The sequence below is a fragment of the Ambystoma mexicanum genome, chromosome 1p, assembly GCF_040938575.1.
Source record: "Ambystoma mexicanum isolate Mex_15411 chromosome 1p, UKY_AmexF1_1, whole genome shotgun sequence".
Classification (NCBI taxonomy): domain Eukaryota; kingdom Metazoa; phylum Chordata; class Amphibia; order Caudata; family Ambystomatidae; genus Ambystoma; species Ambystoma mexicanum.
This window is the reverse complement of record NC_090921.1, coordinates 609,146,875-609,169,611: the sequence shown is the minus strand read 5'-3', so window position 1 is coordinate 609,169,611 and position 22,737 is coordinate 609,146,875. Positions and strand designations below refer to the sequence as shown.

The window sequence follows — 22,737 nt, the reverse complement described above, 5'->3', positions numbered from 1 at the left end:
CATGATAGAGCAGTTATTACATGAAGCCAACGAATGGTAGTGTATTGGATTTGTCATTTATATAGCGCCCTTTCCCCATGTGTATGGCCTCAATGCGCTTTGTGGTTGGAACACAGTCCATGTGTGGAAGATAAGAGTTGGTTTATAAGATGCGTGTGTGCATTTTGCCAGGTTAGGACTTAGGTGGGCTGGCTAAGCTCCAGGGAGCAGCCCAGAGGTCAGGCACGTGGGCGGGTCCTGTTGGTGTTTTAGAATAGAGTGCTAGTGCTGTAGACTCGACATGCTCCCATCTGGACTGCAATGTTTGGTAGGTTGCCGCTGTATACCAATGGCAGCGGTGCTGTGGTACATCACGGGGTTCAGTGTGGACGGCGATGCGAGCTGCTAGACTGGAACTAGTAAATGGGTAAAGCACAAGATAGAGTTTAAATGCATCCCCATTCTTTGCAAAGATATACACAGATATGCAATCCAGTGGTGACAGTGGTTGGGGGATCATTGGGTAGCCATCTACATACATAATGTTCTGTATTTTGTTACCTCCCCTCCCCCCCTTAAATGTAAAGATTGCAATACCAAATTGTCTGTAACTACACTGTGATACCTCAGGGTCAGGGCGTATAAAAAATGTAATAAATAAATAAATAAATAAATAGGAAATATACAGGAAGCATTCATGATGTTACATAAACAGTTCTCCTTATCCAAGACTAACCTGGGCCTCAAATCACACAGTAGAAGGCCTAATCATTGGTCCCAGTGCATGCACACGCAAGGCCTTGCTCACAAACCTTTTTTCCAGCAGTGAAAGGATGCATTCACTAATCCCGAACTATTGTTATGCGAGCGATGCTCCTGGGATGTGTGCAGCACGTGGCTTGCACTTGCAGGGTCTCCAGACACTCATGCGGATCTGAAAGAGGGGGGGCCTTGGGACATTAGATTACTGGTATCAAAACTACTGGGGTGCGCATGTTTACATCTCTGGGGTGCACATTCCTTTTCCGCATGCGGGTGAGCGTGTTTTCCCGCCTTGGGTCCAGTTCTGCAGAGGTCCTGCTGCCCAGCCCTGAAGCTCAAGCTTAGCCTGAGAGCTGGCATCCCACCCTCAGTGCTATTTATAAGGTGTGATGGATGCCCTCGGACAGGGGGGAGTCTGAGGGTCTTTCCGGGACAGGCCGGCTCACCTATCTTATTGTTTTGGAGAGAGTGTCATTCTTTGCAAGAAAGATCGGGACGCATAGTGGAGTGTGGAAAGCTGTTTATAGCAATGTGCTACTTGAGAAACGTTTCTGTTTACCTCCCAGGTCAGCTATTGTTTGATTAATTGAGTGCTTTCTTTTCGTGCCTTAGAAGCAGGAGATGAAACCCATGTGTGGCCTGGGCGGGGTTTCCTCTGGTGGGGCTTGAGAATGAACATGTGCTCGTCCTTGCACTAAGCCCGGCACTAAAATGCCCCCGATTACGTCTCCTGCCTCCTCACCCCTCAAAAGACCCCGCCGCCCCTTGCCTGTGCATTGCCGAGTCTCCCACCTCCTCAACCTCAAAGGACCTTATCCCCGCTGCACTGTGCCATCCGGAGTCTGGGAGACCGGTCTAGGCTGCTCCACCTGAGCCAGCATAACATTCGCACTGGCCTTTTCATGAAGTTTCCCCGCCAGCCTCTCAGAAACATCTCTCGGTAAACAGCAGAAAACCTGGCGCTTCCACAAGCTTTCAACTAATCATGTTGCTTCTCCAGCTCGGCAGACGCTTGGAGGATTTCGCACCGCACAAATGTTTCAAGCAAAAACATCACTAAATAATAGAGGGTGTCCAGAGCCGGCCTAAGGGGTGGGCCGCCCAAGCGACTGCCCAGGGCGCCCTGCCATTAGCCCCACACCACACCACTACAGGGGAGTCTTTCAAGGTCTCCCCCGAGCTGGCGTGGTGGAAGAAGGCGTGGCAGGTGCCCCATTGAAATTGGAGCGCATTTAATAACAATAGGGAGCTGATCATCGCCTAGTGAAACATTTGGTGCCTCAACCACCCAACCTCATTACTGCATGACCAGGGACGCACTTGAGGGTAGAGTAGGGGGCTCCACATTTTTGTTTTGCCGCCCAGGGCGCTGCGGCTGCTAAGGCCGGCCCTAAGTGTGTCCACATTGCACAGAGTTGCACAGAAAATAGCAAGAAAGCAAGAAGTACAACAGCGCGTTCCTGTGCAGCGCCACAGCGTTGGGCGCAAAGTAGGGGGCGGGGACTGATGACGGTCTGTCTGACGTATCAGTGTTCTCACTGTATTCCATAACTGACACTGCAAACATAACGAGTGTGAAACGTTTATTGCACAATAAAAGGAAGGGTGGGGATGGCAGGAGGCAAACTGGCATGAGCTAGGTCCCCATTGATCATCTGGCAAACAGAGTTACCCCATGGCAGTCAGAGGACTATGCAAAAGTGCTGTTTCTTTGGTACAACCCATTTGTGTAGCAGATGACCCGCCAATGACTGTGGTGGAATGGGGTGGGGCGGCATGGAAAATCTGGATGGTGACCACAGATGTATTGCGGCTCAGACAGCAGGCAGGTTGGCACTCAGAGAGCCATCAGTTCGGTGTTTCACGTGCATGCATGCTCGCAATACTTGGGACAGGTCAATCATCTTGCTTCTCTCACTCCATTGGTGCACTGCGGCTTGGACAGACAATGCAAAACACACTTGCACCGCTTGGCCTTTTGCTAGAGCTGTGGAATTCTAACCTTGCACTTTGGGTCATGTTGCATTTGCAGCAGGACTGCTTTATTTATTTATTTATTTATTTATTTATTTATTTATTTATGTTTGCAATTTGTATAGCGCACCAAATTCTGAGGCATCTAGGCGCTGTTCTTGACAATAGTTAATACATAGGTTACATATGAAAAATGATCCATAGTTACATAATTTGAATTTTTACCATGTCTAATTGTTCAACTACATTGAACAATTGCACTTAACCAGTGCAATTGTTAAGTAGTACGGACCCTGCTGTTCATTGGTCCATTAATTATAGAAACTGTCTGATGTAATAAACTGCAAGCGTCATAGCTCAATGCTTCACTACTAGACATCATTCCATATCCACTGGGCGCTGTGTTGTATTTACTCTGCACCTAGGTGAGAGGTCTGCCACCTGCGGATCTCCAGGTGTTTCGGTCTACGACCCCCATCAGCCCTAGTCAGGAAAGTCAATAGTGAGGGATCATGGGATGTGCCATAGCATGCAGACCCCTGACCTAGACCAAGGGCCTCATTACACGGATGGCGGTAAGGATTTACTGGTACCGGTAAAATACTGGTACCGGTAAATCCTTACCGCCTTACTACGAGGTCCCTTTGCGGGTTGGGGGATTTAACGCCTGCATGAATCGTGGCACTAATAGCGCCATGGTTCTCCGCCATCCGTGTAATGAGGCCCCAAGTGTTGAAACTATTAGACCTGCATCCTCACCACTGGTGTTAGTTCAGGGGTCTGCAGCCTCAGGATGGTTTGGACTGCAACTATCATTAGCCCTAGCCGTCATAGCATCATAGTCAAAGGTGAGTGTTCTGGGGAGTTGTCCAAAACATCTCAAGATCCGCAGGTTGCAGACCCCTGTCCTAATGGCTTAACCACCAGACAATGGATCTTAAGCCTTATGGATTAGCCATTAGTATAGTGCCTTGCTTCGTTTTTACAGCAGTGATCAAACTAGCCTAATTATAGACCCAGCCATGAAGATGCACTATCCTGCGCTTATAGGAGCTAAACCTCCAAAGTCAAAACAAGTTCAGGCTTAAAATGCACAGTTTGATGCCCTGTAGCATCCCCTAAATTTGGACAAGGATGAAGACTTTTTAACACTTTAAAAACATAGGAACGCGACACCCTTCTTCTGAATACTGTAATCACTGGACGCACTGACTCGCCAACGTATACCATGTCTCCATAGCACTGCATCCCAAATGCATTTACCTGGAGGTCAGGTGTAGTGCTTACTCGACCCTTTGCCTCCGTAAGGAGACCTTTAAAGGCAGCGTGTGTCCATTGACAGCACGTTTACTGCTAGGTGCAAAGTAAGCGAGCAGTTGAAATCATCGTACTTTGACTTTATGTGGCAGAATGGGTCTTTTTCTTGCATTTTGTTGCCACACCATAATGCTGATGACATTACTGGCCTCTTGGAGAAGTGACACTTTTCCAGTGGCTCTGAATATTCGTTCCAAAACTCATCGAAATAATTTCTTTTTTTTACAAATGTCCTGTGACTTGTGCACTTGAGCAAGTACATGGTCTCTCCCTCTCAGGGAAATCATCTGTGATTGGTCACCCCTGGGAGACAGTATGCAGCATGATCCTGTATATAAATTACCTAATTACCTAAATGTATGTTACAACTATTAGCCAGAGACTACTAGGAAGCAATTAAGTGCTCGAGAGCAAATATTAGGAACAGGGTGATGAGCACAGACTCGGTATAGAGTGAAGGGATCAAGTTGGGTGTACTGTGAAAGCAATATACTGGGCATGAAGCCAAGGTCATTTGTTGGTACAGCTTGATGGGCACAGAACGTCAAATGCGCCATATAATGACGAGCCCAGTTTGAGCAGTAGTGCAGTGTAGAAGGGAGTCTGAAACAAAATGTCAAAGGGTTGGGTCGGTTAACTCACTGTTCAACACCTGTTGAATCAAATCGCAGAGAGATGCTCTCAAAAACGCCATACGCTGTTCACCTGCTCGAACTGCAGGAACTGCTCCACTCTGCTCCGCTCCACGGACCTGGTGAAGATTTTCCAAAAGTAGCTCCGCCTCCCAAAGTTCGCCACTGAAGACAGACTGCTTTCACTGAGTGCTGCAGGAACTGCTGCACTCTGGCCTGCTAGGCGGACCTGGGGACCATTTTCCAAAATAAGCTTTGCCTCTCAAAGTTTGCCGCTAAAAACAGACCCCTTCCATTGAGTGCTGCAGGAACTGCTCCACTCTGCCCCACTCCGACAATGTTTGTATAGAATGAAGAACAAAGATTGGATATAGAGTGTAGGACACATTCAATATAGATTGAAGCAAGGATGGTATTGATGGAAGCCATGTGATCCGATTGATATAGATTGAGGGCACAATTCGGTCATAGAGCAAAGAACACAGAGCAGGCATGCAATAATGGATGTATATTTAGTTATGTTATGTTATCCAGAATTTGTATAGCGCCTCTTGCCATAGTTTATGGCGTTGAATCGCTTTGTCTGTCAGAGAGGCAAAAGAGGAGTTTGAATGAACATTCGGTGGTGGTAGGGAGAAGCAAAGTGGGGTAGATAGTTGGGATGAGGGCGAGGGATAGATAAGATGCACAGGAAGGCATGAGAAGGAAAAGGTAGAGGAGATATGTGTATAATTGTACCAAATGTATTGTGGGACTCAAGTGTATTCTATGGGGTGCAGCGCCAAGAGGAGGGATAGCAGGAGAGGGGGTTTTATCATATGTATTTATTTGTGTCCATTGATGCAGCTAACCTTTACATTCCAAACACTCATCTCACTAATGTCTTACTTCTGAGGTACACAAACATGCTGTATTGTTGCTCATTGTATGTCTTGGCTACACATATAGTTTGATGACATTAAAAATATCACTACACAATTGCTAATCAAATAAGTTTGCTTGCTAATAAATGTAAGTTTTTTGCCGGGTCTGTGGCTCAGTGGACTAATGTGTCCACTACAGGGACCTGTGTTTGACCTCATGGTCACTGGTTCGAATCCCAGAAGGTCCACTCAGCCCTTCGTCCTTCCATGGCCGATAAAATGAGTACCATTAAGTTGGGTAACAATAAACATCTGTTGTTAGCGCCCTTCAGGGGTGAACGTGCGCTTTACAAATACACCTGTTATGCTATTTAGCAAACTGCTAATCAATTTTTGAAAACGGATTCATGCATTGCTGCCGTTCCCACGAAGGTACCCATATCCATTACCTGAAGTGCTTCTACGGCATCCCCTTCTATACACACACAAAGTCCAAGGACCAAGCCCTAGTGGATCAGCAATAAGGAAGGCAGAGCTTGTAGCTGTTCCAGTGAGAGAGGCTAGTACTCCCGTATCTCACAGTAGCCATTTGCCTTTGTCGTTCTTCCCTAAATATGCACTTTATTACATGTTGCACAGTGCTGGCCAACACCCAACATTATAGTCTTACATAAAATCCAAAAAACGAAGAGGACACTTCTGTTCTCCAATAAATAGGCCCCACACCAAGATCTGTGCAGGACATTGGCATTGGAACGAGAGGCCAATATCTGGCACTCCTACCCCCATACCTGGCACTCCTACCCCAAGCCTGCCCCGTGACAAAGGCCATAGGTTCGGTGGGGACAGGAATAGCACGGCTATTCTGAGTGAAGAATAAAGGACAGACACCGGGCATAGAATGGCACACAGTGGTTGCAAAGAGAAAAAAACACAGTGAGTCAGGAGTGAATCTTTGTGCAAAGGGGGAATCATGCATATCCATGTAGACTGTTGGGCACGCAATGGGTAAAGAACGTGAGATATAGATTGGGTATGCTAGAAAGAGCAATGTTTGCATAAAGAATCAATGGCACAGATTGCACATGAGCAGAAACAGCTGGCATGTTGAATAAAGGATCCTGATTGTGTTTATTATGTGAGGCGTATATTGGGCACAGAATGAAGGTCTAAGGCTGGTTATCGAGTGCCAAACACGGATTGGGTATTGAGTGAATGACACAGATTGGTAAACTGGTGTCAAGTGGAATAAAGCAATATTGCTTCCCTTGACTGTGATCCTAGGTGGATATTTCACTACCTCTGGAGATTGGACCATTCTCCCCAAATTGTTGTCCAATCTCATTTCTCCCTACAGACCAATGTGCTTTATTGCTCTAATGGAAAGTGAATGGTAGGGGCAAGTGTTCCGAAATCCATTTCCAACCTGAACGCTCTTTGTTTTGCCTATTTTCCAGAGTTTCAATGGTGGGACTTGCTCTAAGATGAAGGTATGGAAGTGGGCGGCCTTTGCCTCGATGCTCTTCAGCTCCATCTTGTCCATTTTGGTTTGTAGAGACATTTTCATCGGAAGCTGGAAGTTCGGCCCCTTCTCATACTCCTACTCCTCCTCAGCTGCATCGACATCCTCATCGTCAACATCAATGACATCATCCAACAGAGACCGGCAGAGATACCCACGGGCACTGGAGCGCCGACAGCCGCTTATTTCTCAATGTGAGGATCAACCTTATCTTTATCTTCATTGTTTTGTGCAGTTTTATTTTGTCTAGTGTGGATTTGCAGTATTTTTAAAGGGTTTGCAAAGTTGTGGAATTTCTGCTTCACACACGTTAGTTTACTGAAAACCTCCACCAAGTTGTGAAGTTCTTACAAAAATTTGGATAGTGTCCAATTTCATGAACTTGTGCACACAATTTCACAATTGTGACAACACTATTGACATTCGAAGAAATGAAAAGTAAAAGGTGCATTGCTGACATGAATTTCATAGAAAAAACCATTTAAAAGAACCAGCAAATCAAATGTGCATGTTCAAAAATCAAAAACATAAAAAACATTACTTTTGCATAATGTTTAGACACTTTTGAACCAATATTGGAAAGGAAACCAAAGGTGGCCCTGAAAATATTTTTCAAAGTTGCCCTATATTATACCATGTGCGCACGGCCGAATCCTCTCAATAGCGTTTGGAGGGGTTCTTCATCCAATAAAATTTGGTAAAATGGCTCCAAATAGTGTATTTTAAAGCACGTTTGTCTCTATACAGGGATAACAAAGTGGTTAAATGTAAAAAATACCTGACATAAAACATGTGTTAAGCGTGAGGGGAAAACATCACTGAAAGCTTCGTAACAAATTATTTTCTTAAAAGAGATGAGTGGCATGAAGAGCGATGGAACAAAGGGGGTGGTTCAGAGAGAGGGCAATAGTCACCTCTTACCAGGGTACCTTACCACACAAAATAGATGGGTCCAAGGTATAGACACCCACCAGGAAATCTCTAAAGTTCCCTGGAGGCTAGTCCACCTGTAACGGTTTATTGAGAAGCCACCCTCAACGCGGGGAGTTCCTTCCCTCCCCACTCACGTGGTTATGCAATAAACTGTTTAACAGATTTTTTTTATCCCTATCTCAGCCCCTTGAATCCCTCTCCCCAGATCTAACAATGAGCCAAGAACCAGGCCAGTGTACAGGAAATGTATTGGTATTTATTTAAATTAAAAGTAATAGAAATTAGCACCAACAATTCAAAAACCGCATTATCTGTGGCACAACACAATCAACTTCTCTTAGCATAAATAAATCACAAAAGTGAGTTAAAACGAACACCATCACAATTCTTCACTTTCTGCAAATTTCATTTCACAAAATAATTACACTGATCAATAACAAAGGCGCTTAGGTAATGTTGTGCAATTTTGATGTTCCTGCAGGCTTAAAAGGGTAGCAGTAGGATTTCAAGATTGGTAAAAATACATATGGCATTCTAATTTCACCCACACTTTTGGTTTAAACTAAACACAGGGTGATTTATCGCATTGTTTTTCAGACCATCCCACCTTTCTTTGGTCTATGTTGGGAAGTCAGACAGATAAATTGGAATGCGTTGGGGAATTTTGGATTTCAGACCACCCTTACTGAAAGAGAACAAAGGCACACCTCTTCCTTAAAGAAGACAATAAGGATTACCCAATGAATGAATAAGCTATAGTTTTCAGCACACACTGGGAAGTGAGCTTTGCTAATTTCAAATTTTAACACAATTCACCCCGTAGTGTTCTGCCAAATGGGGAATTAATGAAATTAATATTTTTGGTTAAATAGGCTAAGGATCTACACAGTTTTGGCCCCCATCCACTATAAAGGGAAATGCTTCAGGGCCAGCAGACTAACCCACCTTTTGGTTTCCCGGGGCTCAGTTCTGCTTACATAGCAAGCCTCGTTTAAGGTTCAGGAAAGCCAGCTGCATCTCAGGACGCTCTGGAAAGATAGGGCAGGGGTCTGGTCACTCCACTCTCAAAGATTGCCTCCCGCTCTCCATCGTAGGACCCAGTCAGCTTTGAGGCCTTCCTAGAGATAGACAGCTCCAGGCAGATGCACTCTCAGCAATCTCCTCTGGTGTCTCCTTACAGCTGTCAGATTGTACGTTTCAGCAGCTTTCCTGATGGTCTGTCTCTTCTCGCTCTGTTCCTGTATCTCTCATCTTTTTGCCTGTTCCTCTCTGTGTGTCCTGTCCTAGTGCATTTCCCCTTATATAGCAGCAATGACACCACCAATTTTACAATCTTGGGGAAGTACCCTGCAATAATCCCTGCCACTAGTATTGGACAGTTACCCTTCTCCCTCCTCCCAAACCCAACCTCCAAGTCAGGATTGGTTTAGGGGTTTGGAGAAACATATGGCAATTCTCATTTGTAATCGCCCTTTGTTCTCCTTTCAACATTTTGTCAAAAACTAGTTATGTATCACAAATTCATAATTCTACTAGCAATTGCCATACTAAACATATTTTTTGATTCAGCTAATCATGGAGAATTAGATAGGCCGACCACCAAATGTGTACTATGTAGTACGGAAATGTGGCACATTTCTGCCGTTTCCATAAAAAGCACAACAGTTATGAATATGTAAGTGATTAAGCATATTTCTAATTTCAATTTCTTGTGAAGTTTTGCCCACAGCCAGCAAAAGGGTTTGCCTTGGGCTGACATTTTCCATGAAGACAAATTGGCTCTTCAAATGTCACTGGAATTTTGTGGGTGAAACATAATATACATTGCATTTGGTCAACGCACAAATCATGTTTTGTTTTCCTGAAATATTTCTGTGAGCAGTGATATTTTTTTTACTTTTACTTTTTTAAACCCTTTTTATTTGCACACACCTGTACAGCCATTTTTTTTCAGTGTGCAAACAATCCTGTTTTCCATATGACATGGATCTTTGATTCCTCCTTCTTTTGTAACAGGTAGGGCCTTTTCCATATGGCTCGTTAATTTTACTTGAAAAATAAAAACAAAGGCCAGGCCATTTTTGTTTCAGTGTTTAAAACCTTCCTTTTCATGTGAAAGGGACTTCTGTTTCGGGCCTTTAAATGCAACCCACGCACCACTGTTCTGAACTATTTTAAAAAATAAACATGAACTTCATTTACAAAATGGTGACATGCAATTTAACTGCAACCTTCCAAAGTGACAAGAAAATCATGACTGGCCATATCTTAATACAGTTTGTAAATATTTATAGCTATTTAAAACTATTCAAAATAATTCAAATGTTTACCTTCTGTACTATGTATATTGAGGCACAATTCAATTACAAGCTTAATATAATTACATAAAAGTTCACACGTGTTTTGTAATAGTTTTCTAGTTACAGTTAAAGTTTGCTTTGTAGCAGGATGTACTTTGTTTAGAATGAGTGCTTTTTTGGTATACTTTACTATATATAAGAATCAACCGTAACTCCTTGTAAAATGTTTAAAGTAATTAAGTACCAATTCTGCCAAAGATAGATACATAGAAATATACAAATATCTTTTTTTTATGTATATGTAATATACCTTGTTATGTTTAATCCACAAAGATGTTCAGTTACAACTTTTAACGTCTGAAGCTGTAAAGGTTTCAACTTAACTTTGCGGGAGCATTGATGGAGTGAAGACGTCAGCGGTTTTGGAGGGTCATGACCCAGTGATCATTCACAATGGTAGCAGCTGTGCTGGACTGGCTGAGAGGAATGGCCAATAGCCAAAGACTTTTCGGAGAAGGCCAAGGCATCTTTTGGCTTTTCAGCCGATGCTTGGCTGACACTTTCTCTCATCCTCACATCTAGCACATATCGACTTAAACTTGATGCAGCGAACCTGTATTAACCTGGTATGAATACCGATATCACATGATGCTGCTGAAATGGGCACACATTTTTGGAGAAAGCTGATTCCCACATGCTTCTCTCCAGTGGCCGCTCACAGAGGAAATCACTGACATTATGCTTTGGGTTCTGGGGTTGCCCAGGGATAGGGGAGTTCCACAGCGATTCCCGTATTACCTCTTGGAGGGCGTCTTCCCACAATCTTGAATGCCGTTGGCCTTACAGAGTGCCTATGAAGCCTGGAGAAACAAAGGGGTGTGCACATGGCTGTGCTCCAAGATGGTCCGACTCGGTCTCACCATCTTCAGCTCTCAGCTCTAGGCTCCCAGGTCAATGGGGGTCATTACGAGTGCGGCGGTAAGGGGTTAACGACGCCGGTAAGGAGGCCGGTGCCGTTAACCCCTTACCACCGCATTACGAGGTCCCTTAGCGGGAGCCACTAAGGGACCAGGGAGCTAATAACGGGCCCGTTATTAATGGGCCCGTCATTAGCTCCCTCCCCATTCCCATTGAACCCTATGGAGGCTCGAATGGGAATGGGGAAGGGTATTTTCAATGGGGATATACCGGGTCCTCCAAGGTTGGAATGACCCGGTAAATCCCCATTCAAAGAACCCGGACACGAGTTTGGAGGCAGCCATGGCGCTAATAGCACCATGGCTACCTCCAAACTCGTAATGACCCCCAATGTCTCCATCAAGCATAGAGCCGGGGAAGAAGAAGGATCTTTCTGTTGACATTGTTGGGGGAAGAGCGAGAAGGCTGTGTGCCTGGGACTTCCCTGCCCTAGTCCTCTTCTAACTGTACTGCCTTCCTGCACTCTCACTAGCACTCCCTGTTTCTTTGCACTCTCATCCACCAATTTCAGTAAAAACCTCATTTCCTCTGATTCTCTACTTCCCCTCTGTTGTCCTTGTCCCTTCCACCTCTACCCCTACAATAATTTGCAGAGACCCGAAGTGCTATACCAAAAACCTACACATATACATATACCTCAAAGAAATCCTAAAGTGGGCATGCATAAACTGGAGAGTAAATGCATGCATGATTTACAAATGCAGAAGTGACTTAATTGTTCCCACTGTGTATAGTAAATGTGCATAGCATGGTGACCTACACTACAAACTGGTATTAAAAAAGTGCTGCTGCCCAGGTAAGTGCCACATTGTATGAGCATTGGAGTTAACCTCGTGGATTATCTGGGTAAATGAGTGCTATTTCCAGCTGGCTTAATATTTGTGAATCCTTTCCATTGTTATTGGATGTATACCCATTGTACCACCTGTACCCCCTCTTCTCCCTCTGCTTTCTATGCCTTGATCTCCCCAAAACATGTAACAAGACTGCCTGTCTTTGTAAAGTGCAAAACGTGAGGAGACCTAGCACCGGACAAGCTCTCCCAGAATATAAGCATGCAGAATCATATTAAAGACCCCCTTTATATATTCTATGGATGTTCATATACCTTTCAATATCCCACTGTGGGAAAGAAAGAGCAACCTGCAAGCTAGTCTCATATAAAGGAACAGTCAAAACATAGAGGCAGAGTGAACTCATATGATATAACTAGAAGAAAGCATTATCAGGCATACATATAAAAGTCAGATTCTCACATAGACATGCAGTTACGCTGACAAAGTATGTTAAAGTGATCCACCATCACACAGTGCACACCTAAACAAGGAGGGGCCTTGAAATCAGTGAATTAAAAAACACTTTGAACGAAGGGGATTTATGGCCATCTGGAGCCATACATTTGTATTTATGACATAAAATGGCCACAACCTCCTTTCTTTATAGATGTATGCTCCTGATGAAGGCATTTAGCCAAAACGTGTTGAGTAGCTAATCTTTTTTCAATCATTCCCTTTGGAATTTTGTGGAACTGGAATAATGAGGTTTCTTAATGTTACACTTTGGCAAGCTATTATTATTTACCATGGACATTGAATTATGCTTTACAATGAATTTTTCCTTGTTTTAGAATTTTATTCCAATTATTGGAAACATGGATAAACATGACTAAGTAAATTTTGTTTGGATGAAACAGAGGATGAACTGTTTCTTGAATCCCCTTTGTTGGACTTGTTTTTAAGTTCATCGATTGCAGGCTAGTCAGCCCTCCCCGGTTCAGGTGTACACTGTGTAACTGTTGATCTCCCTCCACACTTTATGGATTTCTGAGAACACTTGGGCAGTGTGTTCCTCAGCATTAGCACCCTTGCATGTCTTTAAAATATTCAATCTCTGCTTTAAAAGTCTGGGTGCTGCCTGTCAGCCATTTAGTTATACAGTTAAGCTTTCTCCCCAACTGCTGTCCTCAAATGTATTAGTGATGATTTAATCAGTTTAAAGGAAATAGGCAAGTCCACATCCAAAAGTCAAATGTTATACAGTTATTTATTTATTTTATTTATTGGACATTTGTATGGTGCCTATACACAAGTGTTTCCAGGTGCCACAAGACAAGATGGGGAGAAGATGGGAATCACAAAACCAGAACAACAAAAACGGTTATATTGGCCTTGTGACAATCCTACCGTGCAAGTACATGACAAAGTGGTACATGCAAGGCGGTAGGGGGTACAGGGAGAAGTGCAAGAGTGGGGTGCCCCCAAGGGTGGGGATGGGCAAGTGATGGGCGGGCCCGGGACAGCAAGTGCCACAGGAAGAGTGGGGGAAGGTACAATGAGTCTGGTGGACTGGGAGCCCATGGCTTCTATACACTTGTCAGTGAGCAAAGCAATAAATGCAAAAGCTACATGGACAACCTACTCCAGTTGCAAATGCCCCCCTGCCAGCTACCAGGCCTCTATAATATCAAGCCTTCCTCCCAGCATGTGACTTCATAACTGCAGTCTAAGACCTGAACCGCCCATACTTAATACAGTATTAATAGAATCTATGTGATCAGTGAACCGCCCATAACTGCACCACCGAAAATGTTGATGCCAATTACGGCAAGTTGCAGTGGTCAAATAGATCACTTTACCCACGTCCCCCAGCCTGCATTTTCCTAAGTGACCCCCCTACTTACCTTTACGGAGGCACACTTCTGTGTGTGCCGCCGACTCTCTGCTGTCCCTGCGACATTGGTTTCTCCCACTTACGTGGGTCGGAGCTGACGCTGCAGGGTGCTTTTTTATTTTTACTTTCGTGTCCCCCACAATGGTAAGATGACACCCCCGCAACCCCGACAGTTGCTGCGCACAAGGAGAGACGACACACACCAACAAACCCCTGTTCTGCTTGGGCACAGTAATGGAAGTCGGTAAAAGGAAATGCACCAAAGTCACTGCACTGCAACTGCATAGTCACAGTAATGAGGTCGACGTTTTGGTGCATTTCGTATTAATATAATTTTTTTTTAAAAACTTAAAGATAGCAAGAATGCTTTCCACCATGCTGCCGGATATCTCAGAACCAGCCAGAAGTAGTTCAACCACAGCACCACAGCCCTCAGAGAAGTGCGTGCACTGCCTTCCACCACAAGCCAGTAACACAGTTCAAACAACCTCTGCCACCTTTAAGGCAATTACTATCAGTGCACTCTCTAAGCTGGCTGAGATACTCCAGATGCCAGGAGTAGGATTTAATATGCAGAGCAAGACCACTGGCAGGTGGAAACCAAGAACTACAGAAAACAAAAACAGAAAGAGTAAATAGTCCCTCCTCTGCAACCTTCTCCTGCTACACACCCGGTTTATTACACTATCAACCAACCCAAATTAGCCTGCCCACTTCCCTTCTTTGCTTCAAGAAATATCTTCAACGCCTCGCTGAACTCGGATTCTCCCAAACCTGCTCCCTCAGCATCCCAGTTCTTTTCTCCTGTACAAAATCTATGCCTTGCTTTTAGTGCTGCATGAAATTCCTGTATATCCATTATTATCCTTCTGACGGCAGCTTCTCAGAGCTAGGGTTTGGTCAGAGGTAGTTTCTCCTGCCTCAAGAAACTGCGAATGCGTATGGCATTGTCATCGACCATCATCAAGGCTGTGTTTGTGAGCGGAACATCTCAGAGTCACCCAGACATAAATCCTTACTATCCTCAATAACGCTTCCTCCGTAATCCCTGGCATTAACAAATTCACTCATATTGTTCCAACTTCTGGCTGGTGCGATTGGACATATTATGTTATGGTATTGAGCAGTACATAGTGTTCACTGTTATGATATGATATGATATGATATGGTATTTGTAACGCGCCTATACACATGTGTTTCAAGGCGCGACGAGGCAGGGAGGGGGGGACAAGGGGAGACAGACAACGATCTTACTAGGCCAGGTGTCATTCAGATCGCGCAAGTGCAGGGGTGGGGGAGGGGGAAAAGTGCAAGGGGAAGGGGAGGGGGGAAAGTGCAGTACAAGGTAAGTGGCGTAACGTAATAAATAAATAAATAGGGCCAGCTGGTGGCAAGTGTGAGGTAAGTGCAGAACAAGTGCTGGGGGAGGGGGGGGGCTGTAGGGATACAGAGACAGTCCCACAGTGCAAAGGGGTTCCAGGGCATCAGTGCAAGTGGAGAGTGGCAGGGCCCAGGGCCGAGGCCGTTTAGAGTGGTCCAGTTGCAGGATCAGTGCAGTTTCAGTGAGGAATTAAATTAGCTGTTCAGCAGGGGAGAGGGAGAGAGAAAGCAGAAGCAAAGAGGAAGGTTTTGAGGTGCTTCCGGAACCGGAGATGGTTCTCCTCAAGTTTCAGGGAGGCAGGAAGGCTGTTCCAGAGGGAGGCCCCTGCCGCGGAGAGAGATCTACCCCCAGCTCGTTGCGATTTCCAAAGTCTCTTGCCACTTTTGACCCTACAGGAAAGAATGGATTGGGTTTCGTTGGTAGGAATACTGCTTTGCGGTTGTGTTGAGGCATGAGGGTCAGTGGCAACCAGGCTTAGTGTGCTGTTATGCTTCATGGTGAGTTGTGGTGAGGGCTCTTGTGGGAGGTGTATCCGGAAGTGAGCCCCAGGTACAGGTATCCTGCGTGTTTGCCACTAGGGATGTCTGCCCTAAGAGAGAGGATGGGGGTGAGGGTTAGTGGAAGGTTGTGTGCTTCAAGCAGGTGGAAGACATGTAAAGCTTGAATGGTAGTAGTGTGTGCAGGGGAGGGATTACTAGCTGGTGTCATCTGCAGTTTGCTTGGCTATTCAATATGTGTTGAATAATGTGGAAAATAAATAGTGAAAAAGATAGTGTGGAGTGAAAAAAATCCACAAGACACATAGCAATGCCTAACATGGTACAGCAAGGCATGAAAAGACATGACATAGGAGAGAGAGAGGTCTGGTGGAGAAGAAGTAGGGTTGAGTGTAGCTATCAGAAATTGGTCAGATGTTTTTTGAAGAGTAGGATCTTCAGGTCCTTCCTGGATTGCAGGACGGAGGAGGGCAGTCATTTTTCTTTGCAAACTTGTTCCAGAGACAGAGTGAGAATGAAGAAAATGATTGTTTCCTGATTTTCCTTCTTGCAGTTCTTTGTTTCCAGTCCGGTAATTTCATAGTTTCTAGTGGTGCTCTGGCCCCTTGAGGATGGGGGTGATGTAGTCAAATGTTCTTAGTCCAATGATGAAGCCTGCAGCAGTATGTGAGATTATTTCTGTGGGGCCAAGGTTGCATCTGGGACTCCTCCGAGTAGGGGGTTGTAAGGTAAGCCCAAAACCCAAAAAGAGTAAAATCAATCCTAGGACCAGAAATGAGTGCACAAATTGCAATATAAACACATTTTTATTACATGCAATCTTGGCCAGAAAAAAAGACAAGCTTCATTCAATGCATTATCATTAAATGGCAGTATATATATGCTGAGAAATGAGGGAAGAGTTGACACTGTTTGAAGACATATGAAAAACCATTACAATCTTGTTGTTTGGTGCTAATAATCCCCTACAGAAAACCATACATTTGTTAGCCCTATTTGCTCAAACATTCCCTCGTGACCAGATCAGTACCATCCCTCTAACAATGACCTACTGTCCGGCGCAACTTGAAATGGGCCTTAGGTTCACTTTGCTGCTTTCGGGCCCCTCTCCCATTGGACAACCCACCCTCAAGTGTTTCATGGTGTACTTCGCCCCTCAGATTAAAAAAAGCCCCTTTTGAGGTGTAGACAGTATGGCAACAAAATCAAATACCTCATCACATCCCCATCTGACCGGAACGCTTGGCACTCCCTGATGGTTCACACCCTTGTAGCTGCACAATTGACAGCTAATATTGCAACTTCTGTTTGGAAACATATTGCGTTTTGAGAGCTCTTTTTACCATGGGAACAAACAACCGTATAAAAAAGAAAAATACTATTGGAACACCACTCTGATGAGAATATGTTCTGGAATGTATTTGCTGTTTCCTGTAGTTTATAGAGTACCAATTGTGTGGCCATTCCTGCAGTGGGCGCAGTAGAGTCACACCCTATTAAGCTTTCCCTGGTTGCCGTTCAACATTACTGTGTTCTCGTCAACCTGTGTCCTTCGCTTTCTGGACTTCTGGCTATGGGTCTGAAACCTTACTTCTTATATCTGCTACTTTCCAGCACCTGGGATCCTACTTCGCTCTACACCCTCAACCAATCCTTGCATGGCCTTTCTCACCACCCCCAAGGATGCTGGCTCTGTCTGTGCACATGATAAAATAAACAAGAATTAAGTCTATTTTACTGTGGAAAGCTCTGAGTATTTTCTGTGCCCTGGTCATCTGCAATCTCCAACATAACCTATTACACATTAACAAGACTCTCTGCTTGCTGTTAACACACATATATATTTTTCTTTTCACTTTCTTTAAGCAATCTACCCCTACTTGTCCATCACATTACATGAAAAGCCTTCCAACTACCCGGGGTGTCTCGTGCACTTCTCTCTAAAAAGCCTTCCAAATACCCAGGGTGTCTCGTGCACTTCTCTCTAAAAAGCCTTCCCACTACCAGGAGTGTCTTGTGCACTTCTCTCTACCTGTGAAATCTACATTAGTTCTAATCAGCTGCTACCTTGTCGCAAAACTGTTCCATTCTCCCACCTGGCCTGCCCTCTTTGTTTAGTGCATACTGCATGTCACAGCCCTACATTTCTTCATAGAGTTGTTCTAAAAGAATGACTGTGGACCTCACACAGCTGGTACATAGCAGAGTAGCCAAGCACAGACAGTTTTGTAGTCCCTTGAAATGGCCAAATCTCCTTACTATAGGAAGTTCTTTAACCGTTACTTTCTCTCGCGTTTGGGATGTTGGACTTGTGTCCCAACAGGGTTGCTACAGTCAGGGTTGGAGGTGACCAAAACTTGGACAACTGAGCTAAAACCAGGGCAGGGATGAAAGACTTGACTGTGTGGAGGGGCTCAAGCTAGTACCATGATGCTTGGGTCTTCTTGGTGAAGTGGGCTCTGAGGGTGAAGTTTAAAGTCGATGATAATGCCAAGAGATTTTGCACTGGGTGAGAATTGAGGCGTGAATCCATCAAGCCTAATGTCAATCAGTCAATCCAGGACTTGTGCATGCTGAATGGCGTTTGTTGAAGAATTCTTTCGGGTCTTTAGGTTTGAATGAGTGACCGGCAGTGCTAGATTCAATGAACGTCATTGAATGCAATTGAGTTTTGAGTAAAGCCGTGTGTCATCTGCATATTGTTTCATCTTAATGTTGTGTTGGCCAGGTGTTCCCCTAGAAGCTCCATGTAGTGGTTAAATGGCAGGGCACAGGATGAAGCCTTGTGTAACTCAGCAGTTTTCTGGGTTGAGCTTGGATCTGCTGGGGCCCATCTGGATGAGCTGGTCCCTGCTGGAGAGGTCGGAGGTGACCCACTGCAGTACTGTTCCATTGAAGTCCAGGTGGGTGGCTAGAATGTGGACGAGGCCTTCATGGCTGTCAGCATTGCAAGCAGTCGAGCGATTGAGTAGGATGAGGAAGGCCTCTGTCATTCTCTCTCAGCCAGGTATTGTACACTATGTGCAGCAAGGATCGGGGAATGGCGGGTGAGGGGACTACACAGTCCAGAAAGTCCTCCACTTGTTACCCTAAGTGTAGTGCTAAGTGTTGTGGGAGGAATAGACAGTTTGTTTAATTGGTTAAGAGAAAGGTGCTTGGGATATGAAAACAACTCTCACTCATGTTGACTTCTTTATTATGCTGACGGGCAGGAGGAGAGCCTGGTCATACCTCATTCTAACTTAGTCAAGAGCTGTGCTCCTTGGGCCCAGCAGTGAATATTTGGCCGTCAGGCATATGTTATGGTTATTTGTCAGGTCAGTTTCACCCAGTAGTCTACCATAGTGTCTCCTACAGCCCTCGGGGTCCTCTACGGTCACACAGCAAAAGCCTAAAAAGAATCCACCCTGACAGCTCCATAACTTTGGTTTCAGAACGTTGCTGAAACGCTGCGGGAGGTTTGTCAGGGGAGGTCGGTGAGATGAGGAGCAGTAAAGATACATTTTGGTGTCAGAATTCCTGAACATGCCACACAAAGCAGCATGCAGCATCCCTTGGTCTGAAGACCAATAGAAACAAGGAATGTATCGGATGCCCCTATCTCTCTGTGGATGTGCCTCTGGTGGAAGAAGCAGACCCTGCGCAAGTGAAAGTCTGATCCTCGGATCAGCAACCGAGGATCGGACTTCACATCAGGTTTCTTCAGGGTTGTAGCCTTAGTTTTTCAGCCATTAGCAGCTCTAGACAGCTGATTCTGTTGGTTGCAGGTGTGCTCTTGTATAGGGCTTTTTCCTCTTCGTGCCGGGTCTGCACAGGGACGGGTCACCAAGGCTTACTGAAGGTAGGAGTTGTAAAGGGCTTGCAACTGTGCTGGTCCCATTGGGAGAGGGGTAGAGGGTACCACACTCTCTTCTCTCTCTGTGGTGATGGGAAGTCCAGTGCAATCAGTAGCATGGCGGCACTTCAGCGCCAGGAAGCTCTTCCCAGCGGCCGCTCGTAGTGGCAGGCTGCATGTTTAGGCTGCGCCCCTTCAGGATCCACCTTTGGGTTGGTATTTTCCTTGCTGTTTCAGTAGTCGTCCACTGGTCTGACCAGGTCAGGGAGAAGGCCATCCTCTGTAAAAAAAGAAATTGCAAATAGAGAGGAAGCCCAGACCCTATTCAAACTGTTACATCTCTTAAAATATTCTGTCTGTGACCCAGTCAGTGGCGATCACAGATTGATCTGTGGTAGGCTTCTACCCCTGCTTTCCCTCAGGGGTGGAGCCACGCTTCAACTCCAGATACAAACAGGTCATATTTGGTTCTGGCAACTATGGCCCTCACTCTCCATGGTAGGTAGTCTCCATGAGCATATACTAACATTTCGGCTCCCCACTCGCTCACTTGTTTGAACAATAATGTGCCACTGGACATGATATTGGAATTTAAATAAGGTTCCCCATCGGGACAGCCTCGGGGAACAGTGCGCTGGGCACCACTATAATCACAGAAAGGCTGCTGTCAACCTCTGGTAACTACAGGGCCAGACCCACAAGGAGACTGGCACAGTGAAACAGGGTATCTGGCTTACCTGGGTCCTGAGAAGCATATTGCGCCTTTAGGAGGCACATTGTGTATTCATGTCTCTGATGAGGCCTCTTTGGAAAACATTCTGAGCCACAGTACGCGAGGGAGCGGCATGATGTAGTGGTCACGGTCGGATAGACTTACCACGTCACTGCTCCTTACTCTAAATCCTTTGCCTTCCTGTTATCTGTACCAGTGAGATGTTTTAATGTGTTAACTTATTGTATTCATTTGTATTCCTTTTTTGTGAATCCCTAAAGATCAATGGCCATGTCAGTCCCTTTTTGTGATGGCATGAAGTCAAAGGTCATGGGTGTCCCTTCTTTGCATGTCATCGGACATGGGATTGGGTGTTAAGGGACATGTGATGTCGCGCATTGAAACACTTGGGTATAGGCACTTTATGAATGCCATATCATATCATATCACTTCTGATACCCTATTGGTTTTGGTGAAGTTACAGCAGTGGTGCCCATTGCAGTTGCTATTAAACATCAAGGGAGGTGATCAGTGGCATAGCCAAAGCCAAAACCAGTCTCATTTTGATTAAGCCGCTTCTTGTGCTCTTCACAGGTTTGGGCGTATTTTGCAGCCATATACTTCATTCGACTTCCTATGAGAGGTAACATTGGAGATGAATGGTGTAGTGGTCTTAAAGGCAGGATGTTATCATGATTTGGAGTAGTGGAGTGTATGTTCAAGCATCATCTTTTTTTTATTGAGGTCCGACAATGGTCTGCTGGTGACGAAAAAGGGACAGGTGCCTAATCAGGTTCATGGTAGTCCTTGATCAGAGGTCTGCAACCTTTGGCTCTATAGCTGTTCTGGACTACAATTGCCATGATCACTCACCATTGACTATGCTGCCTAGGGTTGTTGGGATTTGTAGTCCAACACATCTGGAGAGCCAAAGCTAGCAGCCCTGTCTAATAAGGACCGGCAGAGGACAGTTTTGTCTGGGTGTAATATTGACAAATGCCTTTTGAACAATGTTATTGGGTAGCGCTGAGAATGCATATAGTGTGTCAGGTATTTCAAGCTTTTTCCCATGCCGTGTATAACAATGGCTGCAGAGAATCCTGGCAGGTGATCCAGACATCCAGGAGCCCACGGAGACAGCATGTGCAAAAAGCACGCACTGTGTTGCTGAGCACTAAAGAGACTGACTGCCTCATTGAATGGTAAACAATACCAACAGTAATTGGAGGACAAGGGTTGTGAGGTCGCAATGTGTAGCAGCACAATTGGGCTGACTAACAGAAACAGAGTTCATGGCCTAGGCTACGCCAGGCATAAGCTACTCCTCCATCTTGACATAACTGACAACTGAAAACGGTACTCACCACTGGAAATGAGCACCATTAAGTTGGGTAACTATAAACATCTGTTATCTGTCAATAGCGCCAAGATGCCCCTCTGGGGGCGACCGTGCGCTGCACAAATACATATGTTATATTATGTGGTAAATGACACCATTTGATTCTCACTCAAAAATATTTTCCACACGTTCCTCTCACGCAAAAGTTATAACTTTGTGAATTGACGCCTAGCGCTTTTGCGTTACTGCTTCCATTTTCAAGCAATTACACACTTATCCTTGAGGCATTGGAATTGACAATAGGCAGGTTGGTGCTTGGTAAGGGAACACTCCTGACGGACGTGTTTTTTGATTTAACCTTTATTTATCAGTGCATTTTAGCTGAATGAGGTTACCACTCTTTTACATGTAGCTTTATAAGGAACAAACGAGCTCAGTGGCCCTCTGGGTAGACGTGATGGGCAGCCTGGTTGGTTGTAAGGTTGTTAAGCCGAGAGAGCCGGCGGGTGAGTGAGTCAAGAATGGCAGGATTTTGGCAATCTCTGTATGAGGGTGGGGGTTCTGGATATTGTCGGGGCCTTGTTTGAATGAGTGGGTTCTCAAGTTATTTTTGCGACGTGGCCTTGTTTTCGTTGTTACCGAAGATGAAAGTTGAGAGACTGCCCCGCTAGACCTCTTGAACGTCTTGTCAAGATATATGTGAATATCTTGGCTAGTATTACATGCTGCAGAAAATATCTAAGCACTCTTTGCAGATTTAAAATGTGAGTAATTCATATAGCCTTATAGAGCGAGGGAGTGGTCTCGGACCATAAGTTGAGGAATGGTCAGTATGCCAAACGACAATGACCCCCCCCAAAGCTGTAAATGGCTATAGCAGCTGCAGTTGGTGGTGAAGTCAAAATTATTAGTTTAAAAATTAGAAATTACATCTTCAGGCGTTTGTAGTTTTTAAATAACAAGTTTGTCTACGTAAGATAGGCTTTTAAATTGCAAACTTGGTTTAAAGTTAATTAAAAAGTGGTGAGGATTTCACATGGGCA

The 22,737-nt window shown here is 44.9% G+C and overlaps 1 protein-coding gene across 4 annotated transcripts in view; it reads left to right on the top strand.

Annotated features, from left to right (window-relative positions):
* Window positions 1–22,737, top strand: part of NRTN (neurturin) — a 481,761-nt gene that overhangs the window by 438,454 nt on the left and 20,570 nt on the right. For all 4 annotated transcript variants that reach the window (XM_069649591.1, XM_069649593.1, XM_069649592.1 and 1 more), the window contains one exon: window positions 6,985–7,243. In XM_069649591.1, coding sequence (XP_069505692.1) covers window positions 7,012–7,243 — 232 coding nt within the window. In that variant the 5' untranslated portion in view covers window positions 6,985–7,011. The remainder of the gene's footprint in view (window positions 1–6,984; window positions 7,244–22,737) is intronic.